The sequence below is a fragment of the Cygnus atratus genome, chromosome 14 (assembly GCF_013377495.2).
Source record: "Cygnus atratus isolate AKBS03 ecotype Queensland, Australia chromosome 14, CAtr_DNAZoo_HiC_assembly, whole genome shotgun sequence".
Taxonomy (NCBI): Eukaryota; Metazoa; Chordata; class Aves; order Anseriformes; family Anatidae; genus Cygnus; species Cygnus atratus.
The window spans coordinates 11,219,712-11,243,672 of record NC_066375.1 but is presented as its reverse complement, the minus strand read 5'-3'; the positions used below and the strand labels follow the sequence as shown (position 1 = coordinate 11,243,672).

The window sequence follows — 23,961 nt, the reverse complement described above, 5'->3', positions numbered from 1 at the left end:
GACTGCACATCTGTACTTGTGGTATGTAATGAATACAATGTAATGTATTCTAGATTTGTATATTATTGATTTTAAAAAAGAAAAATTGGGCCCTTATTGGAGGAATCTAAGAAGGGATTGCTGAGATTGGAGCAAAGATGAGGCTTTATTGTTAAATTATAGCAGTAACAAATGTAACAAATTTGAAGTGTGTTTAGGCTTCTTCAACATGGCAAAAGTCTTTCTTTAGTCCAAGCAACCATTTTGTTCTTTATTTTTAAAGAAAGACAGGCTTTTCACCCTGATTTGCTTTGGTCTGAGATAGTTGTTTTAAATCATTGGGGTATACATATCAAACAAGTGAAACAGTTTTCATCAAGATGGCCTCAGTGGGCTTTATTCTGTGAGTTTCTTTAGAAATCAGGGCTGTGCTACTATTAAAATCACTAGTGCTTTGTAACTGGAATACTTCTGCCCTTTGAGATACTGACACATTACAGTGACTTGCTCATTTTCTTTCTTCACCATCTAAAGATTCAGAATGGGAAGGAATATATGGTATGTGAAACTTACAGATGTGTTGTGCTTTTGATTAAGTTGTATAAACTGAGTTTTGTGCATGTAATTATTAATATTAAATTTTGCTAAGGTTTTGCATGATTGAAATATTTTTCTAATCTATTAGTCATTTAGATTAGAAAAAGTCCAGTCTACTCCTGTGCTTAGAAAAATTAACTTCCATATTTGGAAAGGGTTTTGAACTGTATCGACTTCATGTTTTTGGATTCTTTTTCAGTTGGATTTTGCTGTGAAGAACAGTTTAATTTTAACGCTTAAATTGATGCTTCTAGGCATCAGACAGCTATGTTATCATATTTGATCTGAAAGTTATGTTTTGGGAATTCTTTTCTTTGACAAATATGATTCCAAGATTTTAACTTTTCCTTGCGGGATGTGGTGGTGGGAAGAGACAAGATGATCAGTTAAAACCTTTGACTTCTGAAGTTAGAGAACGCCGGCCAGGGTACTGTTCAGTCTTTTTAGTTAACTGCTATGCATAAGTGGTCACTGTTAATCAACTAGTGTTTTATGACTGTACTGTATACAACTTGCACAATTCTTTTTTTTATGTTTTTATTTGAGGTCATAGGTGCATTTTTTGTTAACTTCTCTTTCCTGTTTTACTTCTGTCTTGTTTTTTGTGCGAGTTGGATTCATCTGCGAGGTGAAATCCACTTCACTCTCCTGTTCTAATACGGGGATATTTCTGGTTAAAAGCTTTTTCCAGTTGGTATTATTTTGAGGGCATCTTGTTATATTAGTGCTTCAAGTAGCCTCAGCCAAAGATTGAAAGTGGGGACAGTTCAGGCAGGAGAAAAGAGCTGGTGCTTTATTGACAGTCCTTAACAAGGGATTGAAACGGAGTTCAGCCGGTACTGAGTGGGAATCCTAGACTAGGATGTGCATGCTTCCGTCACTAATGAAGGTGGAAATACTGTGTTCAGGCTTCACAGGGGGGTGAAGAAGCTTACGCTGGGGCTTTGTGGTACAGCAGCTGGCTCGGAGCGAGGTGCGCAGTACTGCGGCCTGCGCTGGGGAGCTGGTGCCCTGCACAGGGTTAGGGGGGGCTCTTGTGGGTCAGGTACTAAGACTCTGTTGGCAATATATTGAAGCAATGTATGAAAACAAAAAAAACCTCTATTTTGGTCATCTTGAGTTTTATGCTTGTTATATAAAGATAGTTATGTAAATGTTATGTAAATAAAGATAGTGCACAGCAATACCACATGCAAGATAGTTATGTGGCTGTGTGATATTAACCATGTACAGGAAGAAAAAGAAAAAGAACACTAGCTCAAACCACAGGTTACTTGAAGCTGAAATGCTGGTAAATGTTACTGCTGCCCCAAATATCTTACAACAGAATGTGTGTTAGTTGTGTGTGGTGTATTTCTGCTGTGTTCTGTTATGTTTACGTGCCTGTTTACGTGTGTTGATAGTGATAGGACAAGGTGGAACGGTTTTAAATTAAGACGGGAGATTTAGGTTGGAAATTAGGAGAAAGTTTTTCACTCAAAGGGTGGTGAGGCACTGGAACAGGTTGCCCAGAGAGGCTGTGGATGCCCCATCCCTGGAGGCATTCAAGGCCAGGCTGGATGCGGCTCTGGGCAGCCTGCTCTAGTGGTTGGCAACCCTGCCCAGAGCAGGGGGGTTGAAGCTAGATGATCTTTAAGGTCCTTTTCAGTCCAGGCCGTTCTATGATTCTGTGGTATGATTCTTTTTGTGATGCCTGTGTAAGAGATGAGCACAGACGGTCACGGTATGAAATGAAGCAGGTACTGTGCTTGCAAGTTGGCGTTCATCGAAACATAACTCTTCTCCCCAAGTGCATCAGCACAGGGGGAAAGGAGTGAGAAGGTGGAAAAGCCTGTCTCTTGCTTGTATCTCCTGCAAGAATACGTGTTCATAAGTAACTCGGTTACACAGGCAGGATAGAAGTCTGTGGTTATGCTTGTTTTCTGTGCAGAAATAGGATCTGAGTCTCCCCAGTAAGATTTCAGTTTTATTTGACTTTCTGGAACTTAATGGTGAGCTGTGATTGAAGTAATTAGTGCCAGCCACTTAACTCTACACAAGACAGACTGGTAGGTCAGGCTCATGGTAGCCTGAATGGGAAGCCACCCATTCTGGGGCTGAATGGCAGTAGGCTGTGAGATGCAACAATTACATTTGAATCAAGGCTGCCTGATATCTTTCTAAGAGTTGCTTAAACCTTCTCGTCTCTGTCCTGTGACAAGTGGCTCAGGAGACTTGCAAAGAATAAACTGACCTCTTCTTGGTGTACTTACAATAACACGTTGTTCTATCAGTTTTATAGCTGTACTGAATATTGTGGTATTGTGGTGAAACAGATATAGCTGATCCTCTTTTCAATTGGTAAGTCACCTTTGACAAAATACTGCTATTTTATATTTAGGGAGTAATCACAGTACACACTTTTTTCTAGAAAAAATATGATAAAATATGCATAGTGTAAGTGATCAAATTCTGTTTATTTCTAGAAAGTTAGACTATTTTTCACCAGACATAAAAAAAATATTTGTTGAAATTGATGATTTCAAATTGAATGATTTCAAATTGATGATTTCAAAAAATATTTATTGAAATTTATGAAAAAATAAAAATACACAAAATATATTACCACTCATTCTTGGTTCTTCTTAAGGGATCAAGGGGTCTTTTTTTTTTTTTGCAATAGGACCTGAGCACTTTCATTTCCTATTTATAAATTCTAAAGACTTTATTTTGAAAGTTTATTTAAAACAAGCTGTAATATGTTAAGCATCTTGCACACTGTTTTTTGTCAATACTGTTTTTAATAGGTAGCTTTTTATCCTAAACTTGCTGAAACATTCTTTAAATGCTTCTTTTAATAATATTTATGAATATGAACTATTTAAATATTTGAAGATTAGACATATACTGATAAACTTAATTAATTAAAAATGCATTGCAGAAATTTATCCTTGTTTTATCCATCAGGAAAATACTTGCTGTGGAAACAAAGTACGGTGCAGTTCTGTAAAGGCTTTTTTCCACCCGTGTAACAAAGCGTTATCTCTACACCACCAATGTTAACTTGTTGTTTAGCCATTACCTTTTACTCATGTTTTGCACAGCTTCTTAAAACTTAGTAATAGGGCTGAAAGAAATCTCAAATCTAGGTTTATCTCCTTCTCTTCCTTTTCTCCAGGCAACCTCAGCCATGTCTGTGCTGTTCCTGGCAGGTGGCTTTAAGAACTGGTTAGCCAAACCATTTCCAGCACTGGAAGCTCCCGGTGTGCTGAGCCAATTGCCGCCCTTAAAGCTGAGGACCGATACTTAGAAAAAACTTCTTTGTGCTAAAATATGTAACTTGGGTGTCAAGGAAACACTAAACTGCTTTGGAAGGACCTCATGAGGAGGAGAAGGAAGTTGTCCTAGTAAAGCATTTGGTCTTTTTTTTTTGGTGCAGTTGCTTTAGCTTCTGGCTTTATGCACCACATCTAAGTTCAGTTCATTTTCATTCCAGCTAGACTTTTCTGTTCTTGTTCTCTGGAGTCTCTGTATGTGATCTGTGTTCTTCAGGGCTTGTCGCCCCAGTTTAGTAACATTACTGAAGTTGAGCTCTATTGATTCATAGAGAGTAGGAGTATTACTTCATCTGTCCTGCAAGATGTGCTTTTGTTTATCTATCACATTTTGTTGACTATCTCTTTGCAGGGGAAAATGTTGATTTACAGATTGAATTTGACCTTGAATAAGTCTACCAATACTCTTCTGAAAACTTACCTGAACAAGCTATTCTGTATTTGTGCAGCTGATTATTTTTGTATGTCTATACGTATTTGTTGATATTTCTGTTTGAATATGTCCTTTGAGAAGAGCGCCTTGACTCGGAATCATTATAAAGGCTGAAGTTCTATCGTTGCTTTCAAAGAATTGTACGGCTTCCGAGTAACAGAGGAAGGACACAGCTAGAGAGAACAGACTAAGCAGCCTGGCCTGACTTCTAGTTGGTTTTGTCTGGCTTTGCCAGAACAAGCAAGCACCATGTTTTAGAAGCCTCTACAGGGAAAGCAGTAGGTGGGAATGAAAAGAGGAAAAATGTCATTGTGGCCATGCTTTTGGCTAATAGCCTTCTCTTGCAGTGAGCATATCGAGTGCCTGATCTTCCTAGACTGTAGATAGAATACAAGGAAGAACAACTTTATTTTAGTTTCTTGTACAGATAAGAACAAAGATCTGGAGGGAAATGATGGAAGACGTTTGCTTTACTAAAATCTTAATCTGCTAAATCTTTCTATCATTTGAAACAACTTCATCTATAAGTGATCCATGTGATTAATGCTTATTACAACTTCTCTCAACACTGTGCTCCAGACAAACGTAGTAAAACTTGCTCTTTGTGATGCTGTGTGTTTGATTCTGTGACCTCTGATGGACAAAAAGCTCCATCTGATGTAGCAGAACTGTCTGAATTTGTTAGATATAGTCGTAGGTGAAAGAGCATCTCTTGACAGCCTTATGTTGCCTTCCTGTTTGTTTTTTGATTGATGTATTTTTTTGAATTTTAAGAGGATATCCCAAGTAATTAAAAACATGATGGGATGAATCTCCTGGACTTTTCTTGTAGAGGTTTTTTTCTTAATCCATTCAGGGTAGGTGGGTGTGTGCTTTCTTAAAGTTGGGTCATGGTAAAATACATTTAATGTCCTTTCTGAAGGAGTAGGATCCTGATTTTGGTGTTTTTCTACTGTAATGTACTGTGGCATTCCTAAAGATACTATTTTCAGAATGCTCTTTTATTTAATGACAGTACCCCCCTGCCCCCCCCCCCCCCCCCCCCCCCCCATTGCTGAACTGTGTAGTGAACCAGAGCTATTTTCTGATGAAGGAAAGCGTTTGCAGTCCATTTGGACTCAGTTTCTCACTGAATGCTGCAAATTTGGGGTTCTAGTAGGGTATTTGCCTGTAAGTAGCCTTTACAGGTTACTTGAGGTCTGTTCCTGCATCTTGATTGTGCACAGAGATCGTATGCTGCTGTTAAGTCTCCAGAGAGCGATGATCCTTTTCCTCCATAAGCCTTAGGTTACTTAAAGATCAGAAAGTAATTCCATTGTTTTCACCTTCTGCCACCAAATAGGTGAAGGTGTGTGAAAAGTATCTTTTTTTTTTTTTTCCAGAAGTCAGAAGCCCTGAGGTAGATGAGGTGTAATATTTGCCATGGAATGGTAGCAGTAAAGAATAGGAATTTTGTGGACCTTCTACAGTATGAATGAATTTTATTCTTTTCATCAAGTGTCTTAGGGATATGTGTTTTTTTTCCCTTTGGTGTTTAACCTCTCACAGTGGACAAAATTATTTCAAAGTTCTGTCTTCCCATGTTTCAGTAGTAGTCTTAGCTCTCTGAGGTGTATCCTTAAGATTCTTGGAGGCAAGCCGTTGTTAGACTTGAAATGAGGAAATACTAGTTTTTATCTGAGTGAGGCATAAAAAGAAGAATTAGAAATCAAGGAATAATTGCCTACTGTTAGCCTTGATACTTTCCTGTAAAATAATGAAATGAGCCCTGTAAGTTTTTCCATATTGGATGGAATGAAGTAAAGAATTTGAGACTTTCCTTACAGAATTCACATGAAAAACACTCTGTAGCCAATACCGTAGGCTCAGGCGAGGTTCTCAGTGACGTAGCATTTTTATTCGCGATTGCAATGACGGACGTCCCGCAAGCAGGAGTGCACCTACTAGTTGTGTAGCGCAGTTTATACGCTTTATCTCTCCACGACTTGGACCCTCCCGTTTTCCCATTGACTGGGTAGTCCAGGTTCACAAATAATACGTGGCTTTCAGTTGCCAGCCTGTTATTTTTCAAGTTTCTTTTGACTTTTTTTTTTTTACCCTGTGAGGTGGTAATGTTTCTTCTCTTATCTGACTTGACACGGTGTTTTTCACCTAATTGCACTGAGGAGTAGGGTGGTGGTCTGTTTTTACAAGGTGAGCTTTCTTATCACTGCAAGCATATCTCAATACCACATTCCTTCCTCCTAAACAATGTAACATCTCTGCAAAAACACAAAACCAATCTTTTTTATAGTTCCTGATGGTTTTTGCTCCTGGATCATTAATAAGGCTGCTGCCTTTGTAGCTATACAGGGAAGTATTGTAAGCACTACAATCTTAAATAGAATAAATTCCTCCAAGAGTGACTTAGGGCTTTAAAGTAGTTTTAAAGCCCCGAGCAATCTAATTCTTTTTTCTCAGTCCCTAGTCTGGATACTTCCTAGAAACACAGTGCATCAGAATTGATGCCCAGAACTCTCAATTTGGAGCCTAGCTCCTTTGATTCTTGCTGGGTCACTCACTAGCTGATACCAATTCTTATATGCTCATTTAGTGTTGTATACTGTCATCACAATCCAGCTGAGCGTGCTGGTATGCATGGGTTGCACTTACGCTTCATTGAAGGGACACGAGCAGGTGACTGTCTCTAGGGCAGATGTGCTGAGTCTGCCATTTGAGTTTGTCCATTTAAAAGCTAAACAAATCCAGGCAAACAATTCAGCTTGTAGTTGACATTTTCTCTTAGCTAATCGCAGTGGTATTGTCAAATGTGGTACACCCAGACGAGCATTTGAGTTTATAAATGTTCTTGAATACTTGCTGATGCTGTGGCCCTGGAAAAGATGTGGCAGAAGGAGGTAACTGAGTAGGGAAGAGAAGGCTTGGTATAGAAAAGTCTTCAGGCACCCAAGTAATTCATTGAGACTTTGCTGCCATGGGAAACCTTTCTGGGTGTGTACTGCAGACTTTTACTTATGTTTGGGGTGGAGTGGGGGAATGGGACACGGGACATATACAGACAAAAACAAACAGCTTGGTCATTCCAGAAAATTCAAAAGTGAAGCAATAAGCTTATATTTAATTTACAATATATATTATAATATCAAATATAAATTTAATATATAATATACAGTACCTCCCATTTAATCTTAGAGGTGCTCCAAAACAAATTCATGTCCATAGTAATGTATAAATTTATAAACTGGTGCTTAATCCTGGCCTTTTTAATTTGGATTAGAGTTAGTATCGTGCTTTGAATATTCCTGTAAAATGCAAGATTAAATTTACTTGCAATCAAAAACAAGTTAGAAAGAAGACTTGGCCTTCGGTAGAAGAGCTTCTTTTAATCACAAACAAACAAACGCATTACTGTAGCTGATGGAATTAGCTGTTACTCTGGCTTGGTTTATAGAAAACATCTGAGTTACTGTCAGTAACTTATTATTCTATAATATTGCACTAAAACCAGTTTATATTCTGAGGGAAAACTGGCAAGATACCGTACTTTTCTGTAGGATACAGAATATTTTTTCCTACATATTCCAGTATAGATTCCTAATGTGACACGAGATCTTTACAGGTGGAATCTAGGGAAAAATCTGTGCTGCAGGTACCATCCCTGGCTTGACGTGCGGCTTTCAATAGTTGTAGTTAGACTGGGTTGCAGCTGTCCCAGAGTTAGAGCAATTTCTTGTGTTTCTTTTTCTGACTCTTTTCTATTATAGTTCTCACTCAGCAGTCCCTGTTGGTGTCAGTTTTTTTTTTTTGGTCTGGTGTTCTACTTTTGCTGTTAACTCATAATGAGTAAACAGAAGCTTTCTTCTCCTCCAGATCCAAATTCAAATGTGTCTATGTACATTTAATGTCTTGCAAGCCAAAACTCAAATACAGGGTTTAAGAGCCGCTTTTGTAGGAGTCCTTAATGCTATACATTAGAAAGATCTAGTTTAACTTCCTAAGCCAGGTTCCTTGAAGAAACTTAAGTTTGTTTTCAAAAATAGATGATCTGGGACTGAGGAAGATGCTCCTTTCTTACCTCTCCATCTTGCTGCCTAATGAGTGTTAGCTGAGCAAATGCTTTGGCCAGCAGGGATGCTGTAGGATCAAATATGTGATTAAACTAGCAGTTACATGTCAATTGAAGCCTAGTTATTGGTGGTAGGTAGAGACTAAGAATTTCTGTCTGGGGATTCATGTGTAATAGTTTTCAATGCACACCAAATAGTTTTTGCCTTGATTGGTTGTAACATTCGATAAGGGTGGGATATGTACTCACTAGATTCCAAAGCAGGGCTTAGTTCTCCCAATGAAGATGTGTTTTTTTTTTTTTTTTAAAAAGTGGCTACTGCAGACCAATCTAGGCAAGTTTGTTCTGTTCATAATTGTTTTTTTACGTACCTGCTAGAAGAAATATGAATACTTTCCCATACCTGAATAAAATTCTTCAGGTTTTGTGCTAGCTTGCTTTGTTCAAAGCAATTCAGTCACTGAATTGCTGTTTAAATCGTGGCTTTGACAGAAATGGCAAGTTCTTACTGTATTATTTTTTGTGTGTTAATTGTAGCTGCTTCTCTAAAGCAAGAGCTGATCCAAGAGGCAGATGCTTGTGCCAGATGCTTAACTGCAGCGAGATGGGTGAAAGTCATTTGCCCTTTGAGACCTTTCTACCTTCTGTGATTACTGCTGGAGCATCCACCTCTGCATTGCCATGCAACATCTGCAGCTAATTGGCAGTTCTGTGTTGTGTTCTTGCTTCGGCAGCACCGAGGAACTTTTGGTGCTTGGCAAGAACACATGTGGCTAGGCTCCAACTGAGGAAGAATCACCCTTTCGATGAAAGGATTGAAGTTTTGTGAACAGTAAAACTTGCTAATAGTTGGTGGAGAAAAAGCAGCAGCTGACCCTTACAGTTTTCTGTACCGAGCATCCATCCTGTAATACATTCAGGTATGGATTTTGCAGCTAATTGATAAGAACAAAATGGCTAATGATAAAGTAGATCTGTGACTGTAATGTAGGAGTAATATGTGATGCTTCCATACCAACTACATGTAATATGTTAGGAAAGAAAGTGTACTTGGTTGCTTGATCAGCATGACTTTATGCACATACAGATTTCTAATGAATGTGTCCAAATGTCAAGGTTCCTATAAAGAATCAGAAGCATTGAGGATTGTATCTGGTAACTTGTGACCTTGTAATCAGGTGAATGTTTCTTTGCTAGAGATAAAATAGGGAGAAAATCTTGGAAAACCAAAATTTGTTTCTTTTTATAAAGGTGTTCTATTAGGAAACCTAAACATTTGGACATTCTGAATAACTAGTACAGAAACATTGTGGTTGAGGTAACGTAGTGCCTATTTGCTCTTACTGTCAGGCAGGAATCTTTCTTCTGTTCCTAGCTACGCAATTGGCTCTCCTCTTTCCAGTTGCTGTATTTGCTAGACCCTTTGCTGGTCATGTTCAACTTGCCATTCTGCCATAAAACTCCTTTTTCCGAAAGGTGAGTGTACTGCAGTTGGTGGGAGTGCCTTGAGAAAAATAACAATAATAGAATCATCGAATGGTTTGGGTTGGCAGAGACCTTAAAGATCATCTGGTTCCCGCCTCTCTGCCATGGGCAGGGACATCTCCCACTAGATCAGGTTGCTCAAAGCCCCATCCAGCCTGGCCTTAAACACCCCCAGGGATGGGGCGTCCACAGCTTCTTTGGACAACCACGTCCAGCTCTGAGGGTACCGAGCTGAACACAGCACTGCAGGTGGGGTCTCACAAGAGCAGAGCAGAGGGGGAGAATCACCTCCCTCGCCCTGCTGGTCATGCAGCTGTTGATGCAGCCCAGGATACAGTTGGCTGAAGAAGAATAGGAGGAGTACTGTCATCTGCCTTTCTGGCAGCGGCCAGATACTAGAATATCTCCTGTTATTTCAACTTAAGAAGAGGTAACTAAAGAATTTGCTTAACTTTTGTATAATGGAAGAAAAAGGGCATTAGCAAAATTGCAAGGGTTGAAAAATCAAGCTGAGAGAGAAATTTAGATGCACGTAGTGATGCAGGGAAAGAATACAGTTTTGCAGTGAAAGTTTGTATCAAATGTATATAAGGGATAAATTATTGCATTAGGACAGGAATTTTAATGGTACAGTAAGGTTTCAGTCTACTGGAACTAAGATCAGACTACGATTTTGATATTCTTTGTTGAAGATGACAGAGGTGTATGTTTGACTTTGAGAAGACTCAAAGCCTCAATGTAATTTTTTAGCATTTTAGAAAAGAAAGCTAAAATAAAATGTACCATATCAAATTCTCACTACTTCCTGCTTGGGACTGATAGTGTTGTAATGACCAGTTGAAAAATGTAGAAACGTTTTGTTTTATTGTCTTTTTTTCCTCTAGAAAAGCACTAAAGCTTTATCTACAGGAAAAAATTTCTTTCAAATGAGAAATTGCAAAGAAACAAAAGCATGTTTCGGGGAGGTTTAGCTTCTATGAGTTTGTTAGCTGTGGTCTAAATACTTCACCATTATGTAATAAAAATGTTTATTCTCTGTCTGTGGTTGCCATCAAGATGTTCTCTTTTCTCCTGGTAGGCAGCTTTTCTCTCAGAAGGGATTTGGAATTTGCTACCTTATTCCTGCTCTTCCTCCTGTCCCTTCCCAGTCAAGACAAATCTGTCTACTTTTACAAGCCTCTTGTGATTTTTGAGGTCGTGTTTCAGAAATGCCAGGATTTTAGATATTAGCACTGCCATTGTCTGATTTTTTTTTTTTCAAGTTAGGCATAACGTCAAGTTTCACTTGCACTGTAATTAAGAGTTTTTTCTGACACCAGTACTGGCTCCTTGTCTCACAGGAGCTCTTAAGCCAGTAGAGCTATTTGCAGAAGAGTTTTAGAAGATAGCAAAGGCTTACTCAAGTTAAGCAAGGTCTATCTGCTGTCAGATTGCCTCTAGTGCCAAAGTTTATCCTCTGTAATCCTCTATTTGCTGGTACTGTCCATAGGGAAGATTATTCTCACTTCTGTAGAGGTATTGTGCATGGGAAAGCTTGAATTATTTTCTGTAGCTGTGTGGGATTGCCCACTGATGGGAGTTGGATTGAATAGCTCTACAACGTAGGCTGAGGAAGACCAGAAGGAGTGAGACCTTCTGCAGGGACGTTTTGCAGTTGCTCTGCACTAGCTGGCCACAGTCCTGCTCAGGTAAGATGGCCCAGCTGGGCAGGCACAGCTGCTCAAATGCATCCCAGCAGTGCCAAATTCAGTTAACCCACACGGATCAGCTCTTACATGTGCAATAGACCCTGCTTCCCTGAAGCAGAGGTTAAACTACATGCTGTGTGAAGATGATTGAAACTTTTGGCTGGGTAAAGGTATGGCAGTGCTAACTACAGGGTTTTACTGCTGTGAAGAAGCCTTTTGATAAAGGCCAGGGTACTAAAAATGCTGTTACTTTGGAAGTGCATCAGCATGAAGAATTGAAGCATTAGGAAGGTTTGTGGCTAGCTTTGGCTTGTACGCGAGAGGTGGTTAGGTGATAACTTCAAATGTTTTTTCGCCTGTCTTTTATTTGGAGGCATCCTGTGAGACAGTAAAAGCTTAGTGTGTTTTAAATGCTTCCTGAATTGAGATTTACTGAGTATGCCAGTGATGTTCCGCTCACATAAAATGGCCCGTCAGAAAGATGCTTCATTTGCCTTGTTGCATGATTGGTTTCCAGTAAAAATGCTGAACTTTTCTCATCTCAGGATTGGGTTGGGAAAACTTAAATCATTAAATCTAGTTCAGTATGGAGGAGTCCCTTGTAGGTGAGGGGTTTTGAACTGAGGAAATGAGCATGACCTCTTGCTGAAGTGTCCTCTATTTTGAGGCTCCTTCAAAATCTAAATCTTGTGAGAGAGGAAGGAGTAGTGAACAGAAGATTCAGCGCCTGTCCTAAGATATTTATATCTATGCTAGAAGCTAGCATCTTACCAATTCCTGATTTTTGAGTTATCCTGACTTTGGGGTGGGGGTTCAATATTCATTTGTTGGATTTGAAATTGGAAAGGGTTTTTGGGGCAGGCATGAGAGGTATGCCATAAAGGAGCAAACCAGCTTCAGAAGCTCTGATACATGAAGTGGCAACGCAACACTGTCAGCAAGTTCTGAAGGTACCAGGCATGAAAGCAGGAAGAATATATATTCATACATTAAATTCAGTAAGTCTGTACAACTATCTTGGATGATCCAGCCCTGCTGTATTTAAGAGAACACTTTGAATTTTAACAATAAATATAGTAATGGTCCACCAAGTTAAAATTTAAGCACATGCGTAATGTGGAGAAGCAATCAGAGCTGATTATGAAATGTTTTTTCTCATGCTGCTCAAGGCGGACCAGTGCACTGGGCTAGGCTGAGCTAGTACAGATCAGGTGTTTGAAAACATTATGACCAAATCCATGTCACCATGGTCTTGTCTGATTTGATTTGCATTCAGATATGCCTCTTGGGAGTAATCCTTTTTCTCAATGAGAGATTAAGTTTCCCTGTATTTGAGTACGGTATTATACACTGTAGAAAGACTGATCTGGGAAGAATTTGGAGCAGGAAGGGAGACTCAAACAATTGTTACTTCATGATATCTTTTATTTAAAGAAATGGCTGGTGTTTAAAGATGTTCTTGTATGAACCTGCATGCTTATTTAAGCACTAATGGGTAATCTTATAATGGTACACTAATAGGCGATAACATGTTACATAGTGATTTTAAAAGCTTTGATCTCTTTTTAAGGATGAGAAAAAGCCATAATCAAAGTTTCCTGGGTAGCGTGGTGATAGAGTAAGATAAGCAAGTTTGTTGTGACACAGAACTACGTGTCATTTTATATGTTGGGAGACTGAGAATACGAAAACTTTGAATGAAGGTTTCTACTCAAATTTCATCTTTATCGTTAATAATGCGAAAGATGAGGTAAACAATGTTATGGTGAACAGGGTATTTGCTACCAGTATATTTACTTGGGGCAGAGGTCTCATAAGAGGACTTCTACAGTATGATATTGAAGTCAAAATGTTTTTTGGAAAGCAAAGTAGAATCAGCTACCTGTATTCCATGCATATTCAGGTTCTTCAAATACCATTAAAAATAAGGCATTTTTCTTGACCTTGATTTTCATTTCATTCTTCTTTTAAGCTGTTCCCATTTGCATCAAAACTTGCCTTTGTGGAAAGAGTGGTTCAAGACCTTAAGAAAACACAAGATTGAGTTAAGCTTCTGGGACTAGCAGATGGTTCCATGTGAGCTGAAGTTTTGTTAGATTTCGTGACAAATGTGAGATCGTAAACTTGGCCTGTTAGCTGGTGATTGGCCTCAGTGGCCTTTGTCTGTGTCTGTGATGCCGGAGGCTGTCCTGAGGAGCCCCGTACCCCTGAGGTCCCAGAGGAAGTCGAAATAAAGGAGTTTGCCTTGGGTGATGAGGGCTGGGCGAAGGATCAATTAAGCAAGCTGGACATCCATAAGTCCGTGGGTCCTGATGGGATGGATGCACCCGCGGGTGCTGAGGGAGCTGGCGGAAGTCATTGCTAGGCTGCTCTCCGTCATCTTTGGTAAGTCATGGGCATCGGGAGAGGTGCCTGAGGACTGGAGGGAAGCAAATGTCACTCCAGTCTTCAAAAAGGGCAAGAAGGACGACCTGGGTAACTATAGACTGGTCAGCCTCACCTCCATCCCTGGAAAGGTGATGGAACAACTTATCCTTGGCATTGTCTCCAGTCGTATCGAGGATAAAAGGGTCATTAGGAGCTGTTGACGTGGCTTCACCAAGGGGAAGTCGTGCTTGACCAACCTGACAGCCTTTTATGAGGACATATCCAGGCGGATGGACGATGGAAAGGCAGTGGACGTGGTCTGTCTTGGTTTCAGTAAGGCCTCTGACACCGTCTCCCACAGCATCCTCACAACTAAACTGAGGAAGCGTGGTCCGGACGATTGAGGAGTAGTGAGGTGGACTGTGAACTGGCTGAGGGGAAGAAGCCAGAGGGTGGTGGTCAATGGGACGCAGTTGAGTTGGAGGCCTGTATCTGGTGGAGTCCCTCAAGGGGTCGGTGCTGGGACCAGTGTTGTTCAATATATTCATCAATGACTTGGATGGAGGGAATGGAGTGCACCATCAACAAATTTGCTGATGACACAAAACTGGGAGGAGTGGCTGACGTGCCGGAAGGCTGTGCTGGCATCCAGCGGGACCTCGACATGCCGGAGAGCTGGGCAGGGAGAAATTTAATGAAATATAATGAGGACAAGCGTAGAGTCCTGCATCTGGGCAAGAACAACTCCAGACACCAGTATAAGGCTGAGGGAGCTGGGTCTCTAGCTTGGCGAAGAGGAGTCTGAGGGGTGACCTTATTAATGTTTATAAATATTTGAAGGGTGGGTGTCAGGAGGATGGAGCCAGGCTCTTATTAGGAAGAACTTCTTTACGGAAGGGGTTGTTAGGCATTGGAATGGGCTGCCCAGGGAAGTGGCTGAGTCACCATCCCTGGAGGTCTTTAAAAGATGTTTAGATGTAGAGCTTGGTGATATGGTTTAGTGGAGGACTTGTTAGTGTTAGGTCAGAGGTTGGACTAGGTGATCTTGGAGGTCTCTTCCAACCTAGATGATTCTGGAATTCTTTGTGACACCCAATGGTAGGACAAGGGGCAATGGGTGCAAGCTGGAACATAGGAGGTTCCGCTTAAATGGGAGACAAAACTTTTTCACAGTGAGGGTGACAGAGCACTGGACAAGGCTGCCAAGGGGGGTTGTGGAGCATCCTTCTCTGGAGCCTTTCAAGACCCTCCTGTGTGACCTGATCGAGGTGTTCCTGCTCTGGCACGGGGATTGGACTAGATAGATGATCTTTCAAGGTCCCTTCCAATCTCTAACATTCGGTGATTCTATGATTCAAGTGTATGTTGCATCATACCTTGTGCTGGAATTGACTGAGGGAAAGACAATCAACACTGAATCAGCAGGGGTTTTTTTGTTGTTTTTTGGTGAGGGCTATCAGGCATAGCTTTTTACAATATGTGTTGATCTCTTTTGAATGTTAATGGAGATTGCTCTGAGCATATGTTGACACCAGTCATGTGTGATGCACATGAATAGGGGCTCTATACCACCGTCGTCTTAACATATTTTAAATGGTGCTAATTGTGAGCTACTAACTCTAAACTATTTTTCAGTATTTTTCTTGATATGAGCTTTAGGAAGGACAGAGTAATTGATGCTCCTGTGAGATTGTTCCTTTTCTTGAAATAGGGAAGGGAGTGGTTGCTAGAATGAGAGTTATCTGACTCATTCCTTTACTACAGTGAACTTGAAACAACTTTGGACTGAGGTGTTTGTGTAGGTTCTTTAAGATTTGCTCATGACTTCTAATTTCTGTGTTTGAATTGTGAAAATATACATACATAGTTTTCAGATGATGTTAATCTCTGATTCCTCATGGTGAAGTCACAGAATGGTTTGGATTGGAAGGGACCTTAAAGATCACCTAGTCCCAACCCCCCTGCCATGGGCAGGGACACCTCCCACTGGATCAGGTTGCTCAAAGCCCCGTCCAGCCTGGCCTTGAACACCTCCAGGGTTGCAGCATCCACAGCTTCTCTGGGCAGCCTGTGCCAGTGCCTCACCACCCTCTGAGAAAGAATTTCTTCCTCATACCTAATCTAAATCTTCCCTCTTTTAGTTTAAAGCTATTCCCCCTTGCCCTGTCACTACACTTCCTGACAGAGTCCCTCTCCAGCTTTTTTGTAGGCCCCCTTTAAGTACTGGAAGGCTGCTGATAAGGTCTCCCTGGAGCCTTTTCCTCTCCAGGCTGAACATCCCCAACCGAGCTACCCAGCAGTAGCAAGAACCTGATGGATCCGACAGTCAGTGAGAAAGTCCGTGCTTCAGATCAGACTGCTGGGTTTAGGTGTACAGGTGTATATCTGGGCAAACCTTTCTCTTAGAAGGTGAGCTTCTTGTCTAATGCATCTCAGCAATCAAATTCAGGATAATTTAAATAGTCCAGTAGTATGGCATTAACTTCTGGAACATCTGGCATTATCTGCCACTAATTTGGGGCATGCTGTGTGCCACAGTTGCTTTTTTATTTAAAAAAAAAAAGGGGGGGGGGGGAAAGGGGGCAGTTGCTCCAGACTCAACCTAGTTATATACTAGGCAGTTGTACTGGAAGCTTAGTATCTGTTAAGCTGTTAAACTGTTGAAATGTTTAGCCTGGTGGAAAGATCCTTTGCAGGTGCAGCTGGAATTTGTGCACCACGTATTTGGTGGCTTGTGGTCCAGTAGAAGGACTCATGCCCTTGCGGATCCTGGAATTTAGAACTGTTCCCTTGGAATACTTTTTTTCTTCAGTTTAGAGATCGGCATGTTGATGTGTTGGATGAGGAGGAGCTCAGTGTTTATCCCCAGTCAGGAGAGAATAGGATTAAGAGCTCTTTTTTCACCCGTCGTGTAACAGTGCTGGGCTTGCATCTCCCAGGCATTGTGGATTCAAAAGCATGGGGCTTCAGCAGCAGGTGCTCACCTGAAGAACTGCCCTACGAGTTTAGATGAACGGTGTGACTGGCTCCCTGTGCTTGTAGCAGTGTAGCTGTGGACACCTAAAAAGCAGTAAGCTCGTAGTGCAGATGGCAGTCTCTCCTCTCGGTATCTTTCCAAACTGTTGTTCAGGGATGTCCACAGCGTGACTGTCTAGGCCACTGTCTGTAACACTACTGGGAAGCCTATGCCTTCTGCGAACCTGTCTGATCTGTTTCCAAATTCACTTTTTTTGGCCTTTCGTATGGCAGTTGTACAAAAGTACTTCCTTTTGGGTTGCTTCTAAACATACTCTTGATAATTCTAGTGGTAACCTTTAACTTTGCGTTGAGATTGTCATTGTCTCCATATCATTGACTGTGGACTGTTCTCAGTAAAGTTCTGTCTGCAGTGGCTCCCTTGTTCTCTTTACAGATTTACCCTGCAACAGTGATCAGACCACGGGGGAGAAAGATATTATACAGCATCTCTGGTGGCTTGCATTCTTGAAAGGGTGACATTGTGCCACAGTAAGCAGAATGTCAAACACCGTAGGTTTCAGTTCAGGCATTTTCTGAAGTCCTTATCAATTCTTGTGACTCAGGAAAGTGCTAGTGAGACTAATAATGTGGAAAATTGAATTCATCTTTCTCACACGCAAGTGATCACAGGCGTGGAGAATCTTCTTGAGGATGCTTCTAGTGGAGGATGGGAGAAGACGAAGAGCTCATTATTGCTGTCCATGTGTGCGTGAGGTGTTTGGAACAACTAGTGGAGTAACGCAAGAACAAGTGGGAATTAGGTGGACACAAAATTAAGTCGGAGATTAGAAGATGACTGAGTATTACAGCAATAAAATTCTAGCATAGTCATCCTAAATCACAGAAGTAAAAGCTGAGCTGGTTGGTAATTGTTATTATTTAGATAGTACTAAACCTGCAAAAGGGAAATAAATGACAGGTGTCAGCAGTAGCAGCATCCAGCTTGGTAATGCTTGTGGTCTGACTCCCTTTTACTGTCTCCAGCCTAACAAATGTCTGCTCTGATGCCTCAGGTGGCTGGCTGTTGTTTAGTTTTACCGTGTATAAAAATGTGATCAGGTGGTTGAGTCATGATGCCCTTGAACTCTGTTTTGACAACAGTGTCCTGTCATGTGGTTCCCCTGCCCCAACTGATATGAATGAAATTAACACCAAGGAGTGGCACCAGGGTTGTTGAGCCCTAGTTGGCTATGTAAATAAATGGCTGAGAGCGTAAACTGCAGAAAAGTCCTTGGGATTATATCACCTTTTTGGGAACAAAGCAGGAAACAGTACAGTGAGCTGTCAGTGTGCTTTTTAACACCTGTAAGGGGGAGGGGTCAGTGACCCGCGGGTTGGTAATCCCCTTGAGAAACCATGGGAAACCCATGAAAACAGATATTTTGGAGCAGGAGCTCTGCAGTGGTTGAATCCCGTTGGTCTTCATAGGACACAGGACTTAGATCTATGCAGTGATTTATTTCTTTTGGCTTCAGAAATCCTGCGTATGAAGGCTTCAAAGAACAAACTTTAGAAATGGAGTCAATAGCCAAGTGGAGGTGCTGTTTGCTTGTACCTCATCCCGATGGGATCCTACAGCTTTTCTTCTTGGGCACTAACCAGGTTCTACAGCTCTGAGATTAGCAAAGAATTAGCCTAAGAGGCGTAGGTAATCCCTCCCACCATAGAGGGACAGGATCACCTGTACATACGTCTGTTGCAGCTGTCTCACCCAATCCCTTCTTGATGTACAGAGGTTAATTCTGTGGCCCGTCTAGGTATCCTGTCTGTCTGACTACCTGAATCATTTGAAATGATTTGGGTATCTAGTTTAGTTGCAGATAGCCAGGAAACTGTTTTGTTTGTTGACTGGAGCTTTTATTTCTCATCTCCTTTGCTAGCAGTAGAGAGGTATTTAGTCTTCCTTCCTGAGACCATTGTAGGTAGAGGAAAACTGCTGTTGTTAGGCTCCTTTTACGCTAAATGTAGCCTTTGCTCAGGGATCATTTTTCTAAATCCTCTGGACTTCTTTCTTGTACTCTTCCATTTTGCTTAATGCGGTGGTCAGATTTGGCTACGCTAGTCCCAGATGAGGTCTCAGTGCTGTGTTGTGAAATCTTAATTCCCTTTCTTTCCTTAGGCAGTACTTGTAGATATACTCCAAGTTAGCGCAAGTGAGCCCTGCCACCAGAACTAGCTAGTGTAAACATTTGGGTGATTTCCTCTCGGAGCTGCCCTGGGGCATCAGAGCCATGCAGAAGGCTTCCCTGTGTGGCCAGTGCTGAATTGTTCCCTGTGCGCTTCCCCGAGGGCTGTACCCCGCTGTCTGGCCTGCTGCTCTGTGGAGCCATGGGTGCAGAGACTTTTTGCTCCTGAGCAATCCCAGCTTGCTTCCCTTTGTGAACTACCAACACGCTCAGTTTACATTAATGTGGGGCATGAGCTGTGGTGTTTGAGTCCTGCTGTTTATAGCCTCGCTATATTTAGCAGCAGTGGTTAAAAAGGTTATGGCCTCAACAGTCTGGAGGTAGAAGGGCTCACATCGCCAGCAGCCTCTGAAGTGGGGTAAGGAGTCTGTACACCTACATTTTGTTGGTCTGACTGCTCTTCAGCATGGTTCTGCCATTTTTGACTGAAGATAAACAGAATTCTAGTGTGATATGGACGTTAGTCAGGACTAGCACTAACCTGTCTTTGAAAACCAGGCAGGTGTGATGTGGTTAGAACGTATTTGTGATTTCTCATTTTATCACAGAGAAGATAATTTATTATAAATTCCTTTTCATAGCTTCTTGATATTGCTGAAGTGATCTAAAGTGATCTAGAGACAGGGGGTTGGAGCTGGGGAGGTAATGTGCTCAGAACTGGCCACAAACCTGAAGCATCTCAGTCGTCTTAGTGTACTCTCAATTTCAGTCATCTAAGTACTTTTTGCGTCTCCTCATGGTGTCTGGCTGGAGTTGACAGGGTAGGATTTCTTCACTGTTCCCAGCAACACAGTTTGAACACTAAGCCGGCACTCATCAGCTGTGCAACAGTGATGTAAGGTTATGTGACAAAGCATCTCATGTGCTGTCCTAAGTTGTTTTTAGGACGCAAAAATGTGGCTAATGTTGGTTCTTGCGTTAATGTAAAATAAATCTAATGCTCTCAAACTGGGGAAATACAGTGTCTGAAGACAGCATTCAACACTGTCAAAGTGTGATTTCAGTATTTATACTGTAATAGTTGCAAGCTAGTTGTGGGAAACATGGTGTCAGTCAATCTTGTGGAAGTGTACGCATACCAAATAGCAAATGTCCAGAGATATGAAATGCATTTTTTCCTCCAGAGGTTTATATCTAATGTAACTCTATTTAACTGCTAAGGAATTGTAAAGTTACTGTTTCATCACTGGTAAAGATAGCTAATCTAAAAACTAGGAACCATTTGCTGTTTCTAGCATGTGAAACTTTTTTTTTTACACCTCTGTTTTTTTCTTTACACTATTTTCACAATTGTATATGCGAATATAACCGTGTTCAAGGCTGTGATAAACTTTATGGAATAAAACCTGTGGAGTAAAACTACACAGCTGTACTGTAACTTTATATCAACCATGTAAAAGAATGAGATAAATAGCTGCTTTTGGTAGTATTCTGTATTGTCCTTCAGATTTAGTCCTGCAGGAAAGAAAATGATTAAAACAACATAAAAAAAAAAAAGGCAAAGTTCAAATGTTAAAGTTCTAAGTGTTTCTACTGTGTAGTGAAATGTTAGTATAGAGGGGACATTATTTTGAAATATACTTAAAATACTTTATTTCATATTTGTAGCTGGAACTGTACAGTTTAGAATGTTACATTAGTGGGAATTTCAGCTAATTTTTATAGCTTTTTTTCTTGCTCTTCAAATAAGAAAAAAAATGTATCAGAGGTAAATCCACTTCATTTTGGGTGGATTTGGGTGAACAAAGTGGGAAATTCTTCTTCACACGCAGATAACCGTAATCCAAGTCTGTGGAATAATACATTCTTCCCATACTTCTGTGAGTGGGTTTAACCCCTTAGTCTTGTAGTCCTGTATCTGTCCCTCCCCCTCCCCAAGATTTTAATTTGTATTTTAATTTGTGAAAGATAGTTTTATTAGTGCTTTCTTACTGTTAATTAAATGTTCAGGTTGTAGACGAGCATTAACAGTTTTAAGTAGTTGATTTTCTGGCATGTTTGCAAATGATTTTCAACTAATAGTGCATGTGGCTGAAATCTAAAATAGTGTTTTTGCATTTCTTTTGTGTGACTTTCATACTAACCTCACTGATGAACGAACGTACACTGAAGGAATTGGTAAATTGTCCACTGCCGATGGTAAAGCCTTCGCAGATCCTGAGGTTCTCCGAAGACTGACGTCTTCTGTCAGCTGTGCACTGGATGAAGCTGCTGCTGCATTGACACGGATGAGGGCAGAGAACAATCACAATGCAGGACAAGTGGACAAGTATGTATTGATCATTCCCCACCCACAGCTTTTGAATAATAGAACATATTTTTTTAAATTTCAAATTATTTTTTTACAGTTACTCCTTAGTAATATTTCTGCTGTGGTACTAGCGTAAGCAAAGTTAATTGAATCTGAAGGTGTAACTACTGCCGCATCAGGTTGTTACCATAGAAGTATAAGAGAAGTACAAAAATGCTAATTGGTAGATTAGAGGAAATGCTGTTCTTTCTGTGTAGTAGATAGCTAATTTCTTTTTCAAAAACTGGTTAAGCTTTTAGCTGTAGAAGAGTTGGTGATAATTCTCTATTTACTGCCTCCACATATTTTGTGGAAACTAAAGGATCTAGTTCATAGTATTTTCTTTCAACTTTTAATACAAATACTTAAAGGGTAGTGATTTGCCCAGGAATCTTGCTCAAGAACTTAGGGGCAAAAAAAAAAACCCAAAACTGTATACCTGGTAACCTTTTTTTAGGTGATAATTAATGAGGATAGCATTCAACTCCCATGATTATAGAATTGAGCTCCAAAAGCTTACTTCTCCATTGGTAATTTAAAAGCATCATTAGGGGACCTGAAGTACTTTCCACTCTGATAAGTGAATAAAAGTTGTTCCTAAACTGTTGAGATGGTGTGACTGCATATACTGTTGAACTTCAAATCTCAGATCAGAAATCTTAAAGTCTGTTTCTTTTCATGTGAGTGAAATTACCAACTTTGTCAAAACACTGAAAGTGATTATAATACAAATATAAGTGATCAGATACCTGAATGTTCTATTCAGATCAGGTCAGATCTCAGCTTGTTTTATCTAGCAGCTACTACTACGAAGGGCAACGAAGCTGGTGAGGGGTCTGGAGAACAAGGCTTACGAGGAGCGGCTGAGGGAGCTGGGGTTGTTCAGCCTGGAGAAGAGGAGGCTCAGGGGCGACCTTATCGCGCTCTATAGGTACCTTAAAGGAGGCTGTAGTGAGGTGGGGATTGGTCTGTTCTCCCACGTCTTTAAAAGATGTTTAGATGTAGAGCTTAGTGATATGGTTTAGTGGAGGACTTGTTAGTGTTAGGTCAGAGGTTGGACTCGGGGATCTTGGAGGTCTCTTCCAACCTAAATGATTCTGTGACTAGCACAGTTTAGTTACATTTGGTTAGTACACAGTTAGTACATTTTTGGGTATCTGGCAAATGAGTTCCTTTTAAAATAAAGCCTTAATATAATTTAGCCGTTAGTCTTTTGAAAAATTGAAACTTGCATACTTTCCTGAGGAAATGCTGGGGTCAGATGGATATATTCTTCATCGCAAGTAAACTTCCTGAATGATTGTCTCCTTCACAGAAGAGAAGTTGAAGCCTTTTAATGAATCTGAATATAATGGCTTTTGCTTTAAGACATACGCATCCATACCTTGTAAATAAACTATACAAGTGGGAATGCATCATATACAGTCCACTACCGATTCTAGTAGAAGGCTCTTCCTGCCTTTCCTTCTCCAACCACGGCATTAGCTGTATTTTCATTCCTGGTGGCTCAGAGACTATGATTCCTTACATATGTTTTCCAAATAAAATGATGTCATCGTTTAGATAAGTAACTGAGTTGATACTGAGAATGACTTAATTTTGTTTACACTCAAGTGTTTAGCCATGCTTTAGCAGTTGTCTTTTCTGTTAGAATTAGACTTTTTGGTGCAGAAAAAGATTTAAGAGACAGATTTGGTTCAAAATAAATTGAAACTCACTCACCTTTTTCTAGATTGGTTTAGTGTGCTTCCCTAGGTATCAGGAGAAATAGCTCTTCTCTTTAGTGCAGAGGTTAATGATGGTTAAAATAATGATTATAAACTTCCTGAGCTTTTAGATGTCAAGAACTTGGGGTCATTGCCTTTTAACACTTAGCTTGTAATTACCTATTTTGGCTTTTGAAGGATCAGTTATTAGTGTTCAGTGTAGGATTTGTGGTGTTATTGCTGTTTTAAAAAATGCGTACTTCAATTGGTGTATTTCATCCATATGAAAAGTTCTGTAACGTACTTTTACTGTTGTATGAAAGGAAAGATGGTAAACTTTTTGTAAGACTCCTCTCCTCTCCTTTCTTCCTTTAAGACCTCATTAGGTGAGGTAAGGATTTTTCTTTGTTTGGAATGGCTGCTTAAGAAGAAATTCATGTGTTCACTTAAAAAAAACAAAAGCTTTGGGCTAGTGCAGAGAAGGAAATAGTCCCACTTTGAGAAAGACAATGGTCAGGAAGCTTGTTTTGTAGCAATATTTGGTATTAGTAACCTCTTTGATGCTAGGCTGTTCACTTCTTGGCTTTATCTCTACTGGAAACTTGCCTTTGTACCTGTAGTTTGTCATGGTCATAGCCTGTGTGTATCTGGCATTCCAGAGAAGTGTGAATAGCATCAATGAGGTTTACTTCTGTATTTTGCACAGATGGCAAATTACTTTGTTCTGAGAACTTTTCTGCATGTAGCCGGTATAAGAGCTAGTGTTAAGCTAGCAACTGAGAACAAGAGCTAATATGGACATCAGCAAGGTCTCTATCTCCGTTTCACCAAT

General features: G+C 40.5%; 1 protein-coding gene across 12 annotated transcripts in view; it reads left to right on the top strand.

The window, feature by feature from the left end:
* Window positions 1-23,961, top strand: part of ANKHD1 (ankyrin repeat and KH domain containing 1) — a 119,634-nt gene that overhangs the window by 21,259 nt on the left and 74,414 nt on the right. For all 12 annotated transcript variants that reach the window (XM_035559631.2, XM_035559630.2, XM_035559629.2 and 9 more), the window contains exon 3: window positions 21,246-21,402. In XM_035559631.2, coding sequence (XP_035415524.1) covers window positions 21,246-21,402 — 157 coding nt within the window. The remainder of the gene's footprint in view (window positions 1-21,245; window positions 21,403-23,961) is intronic.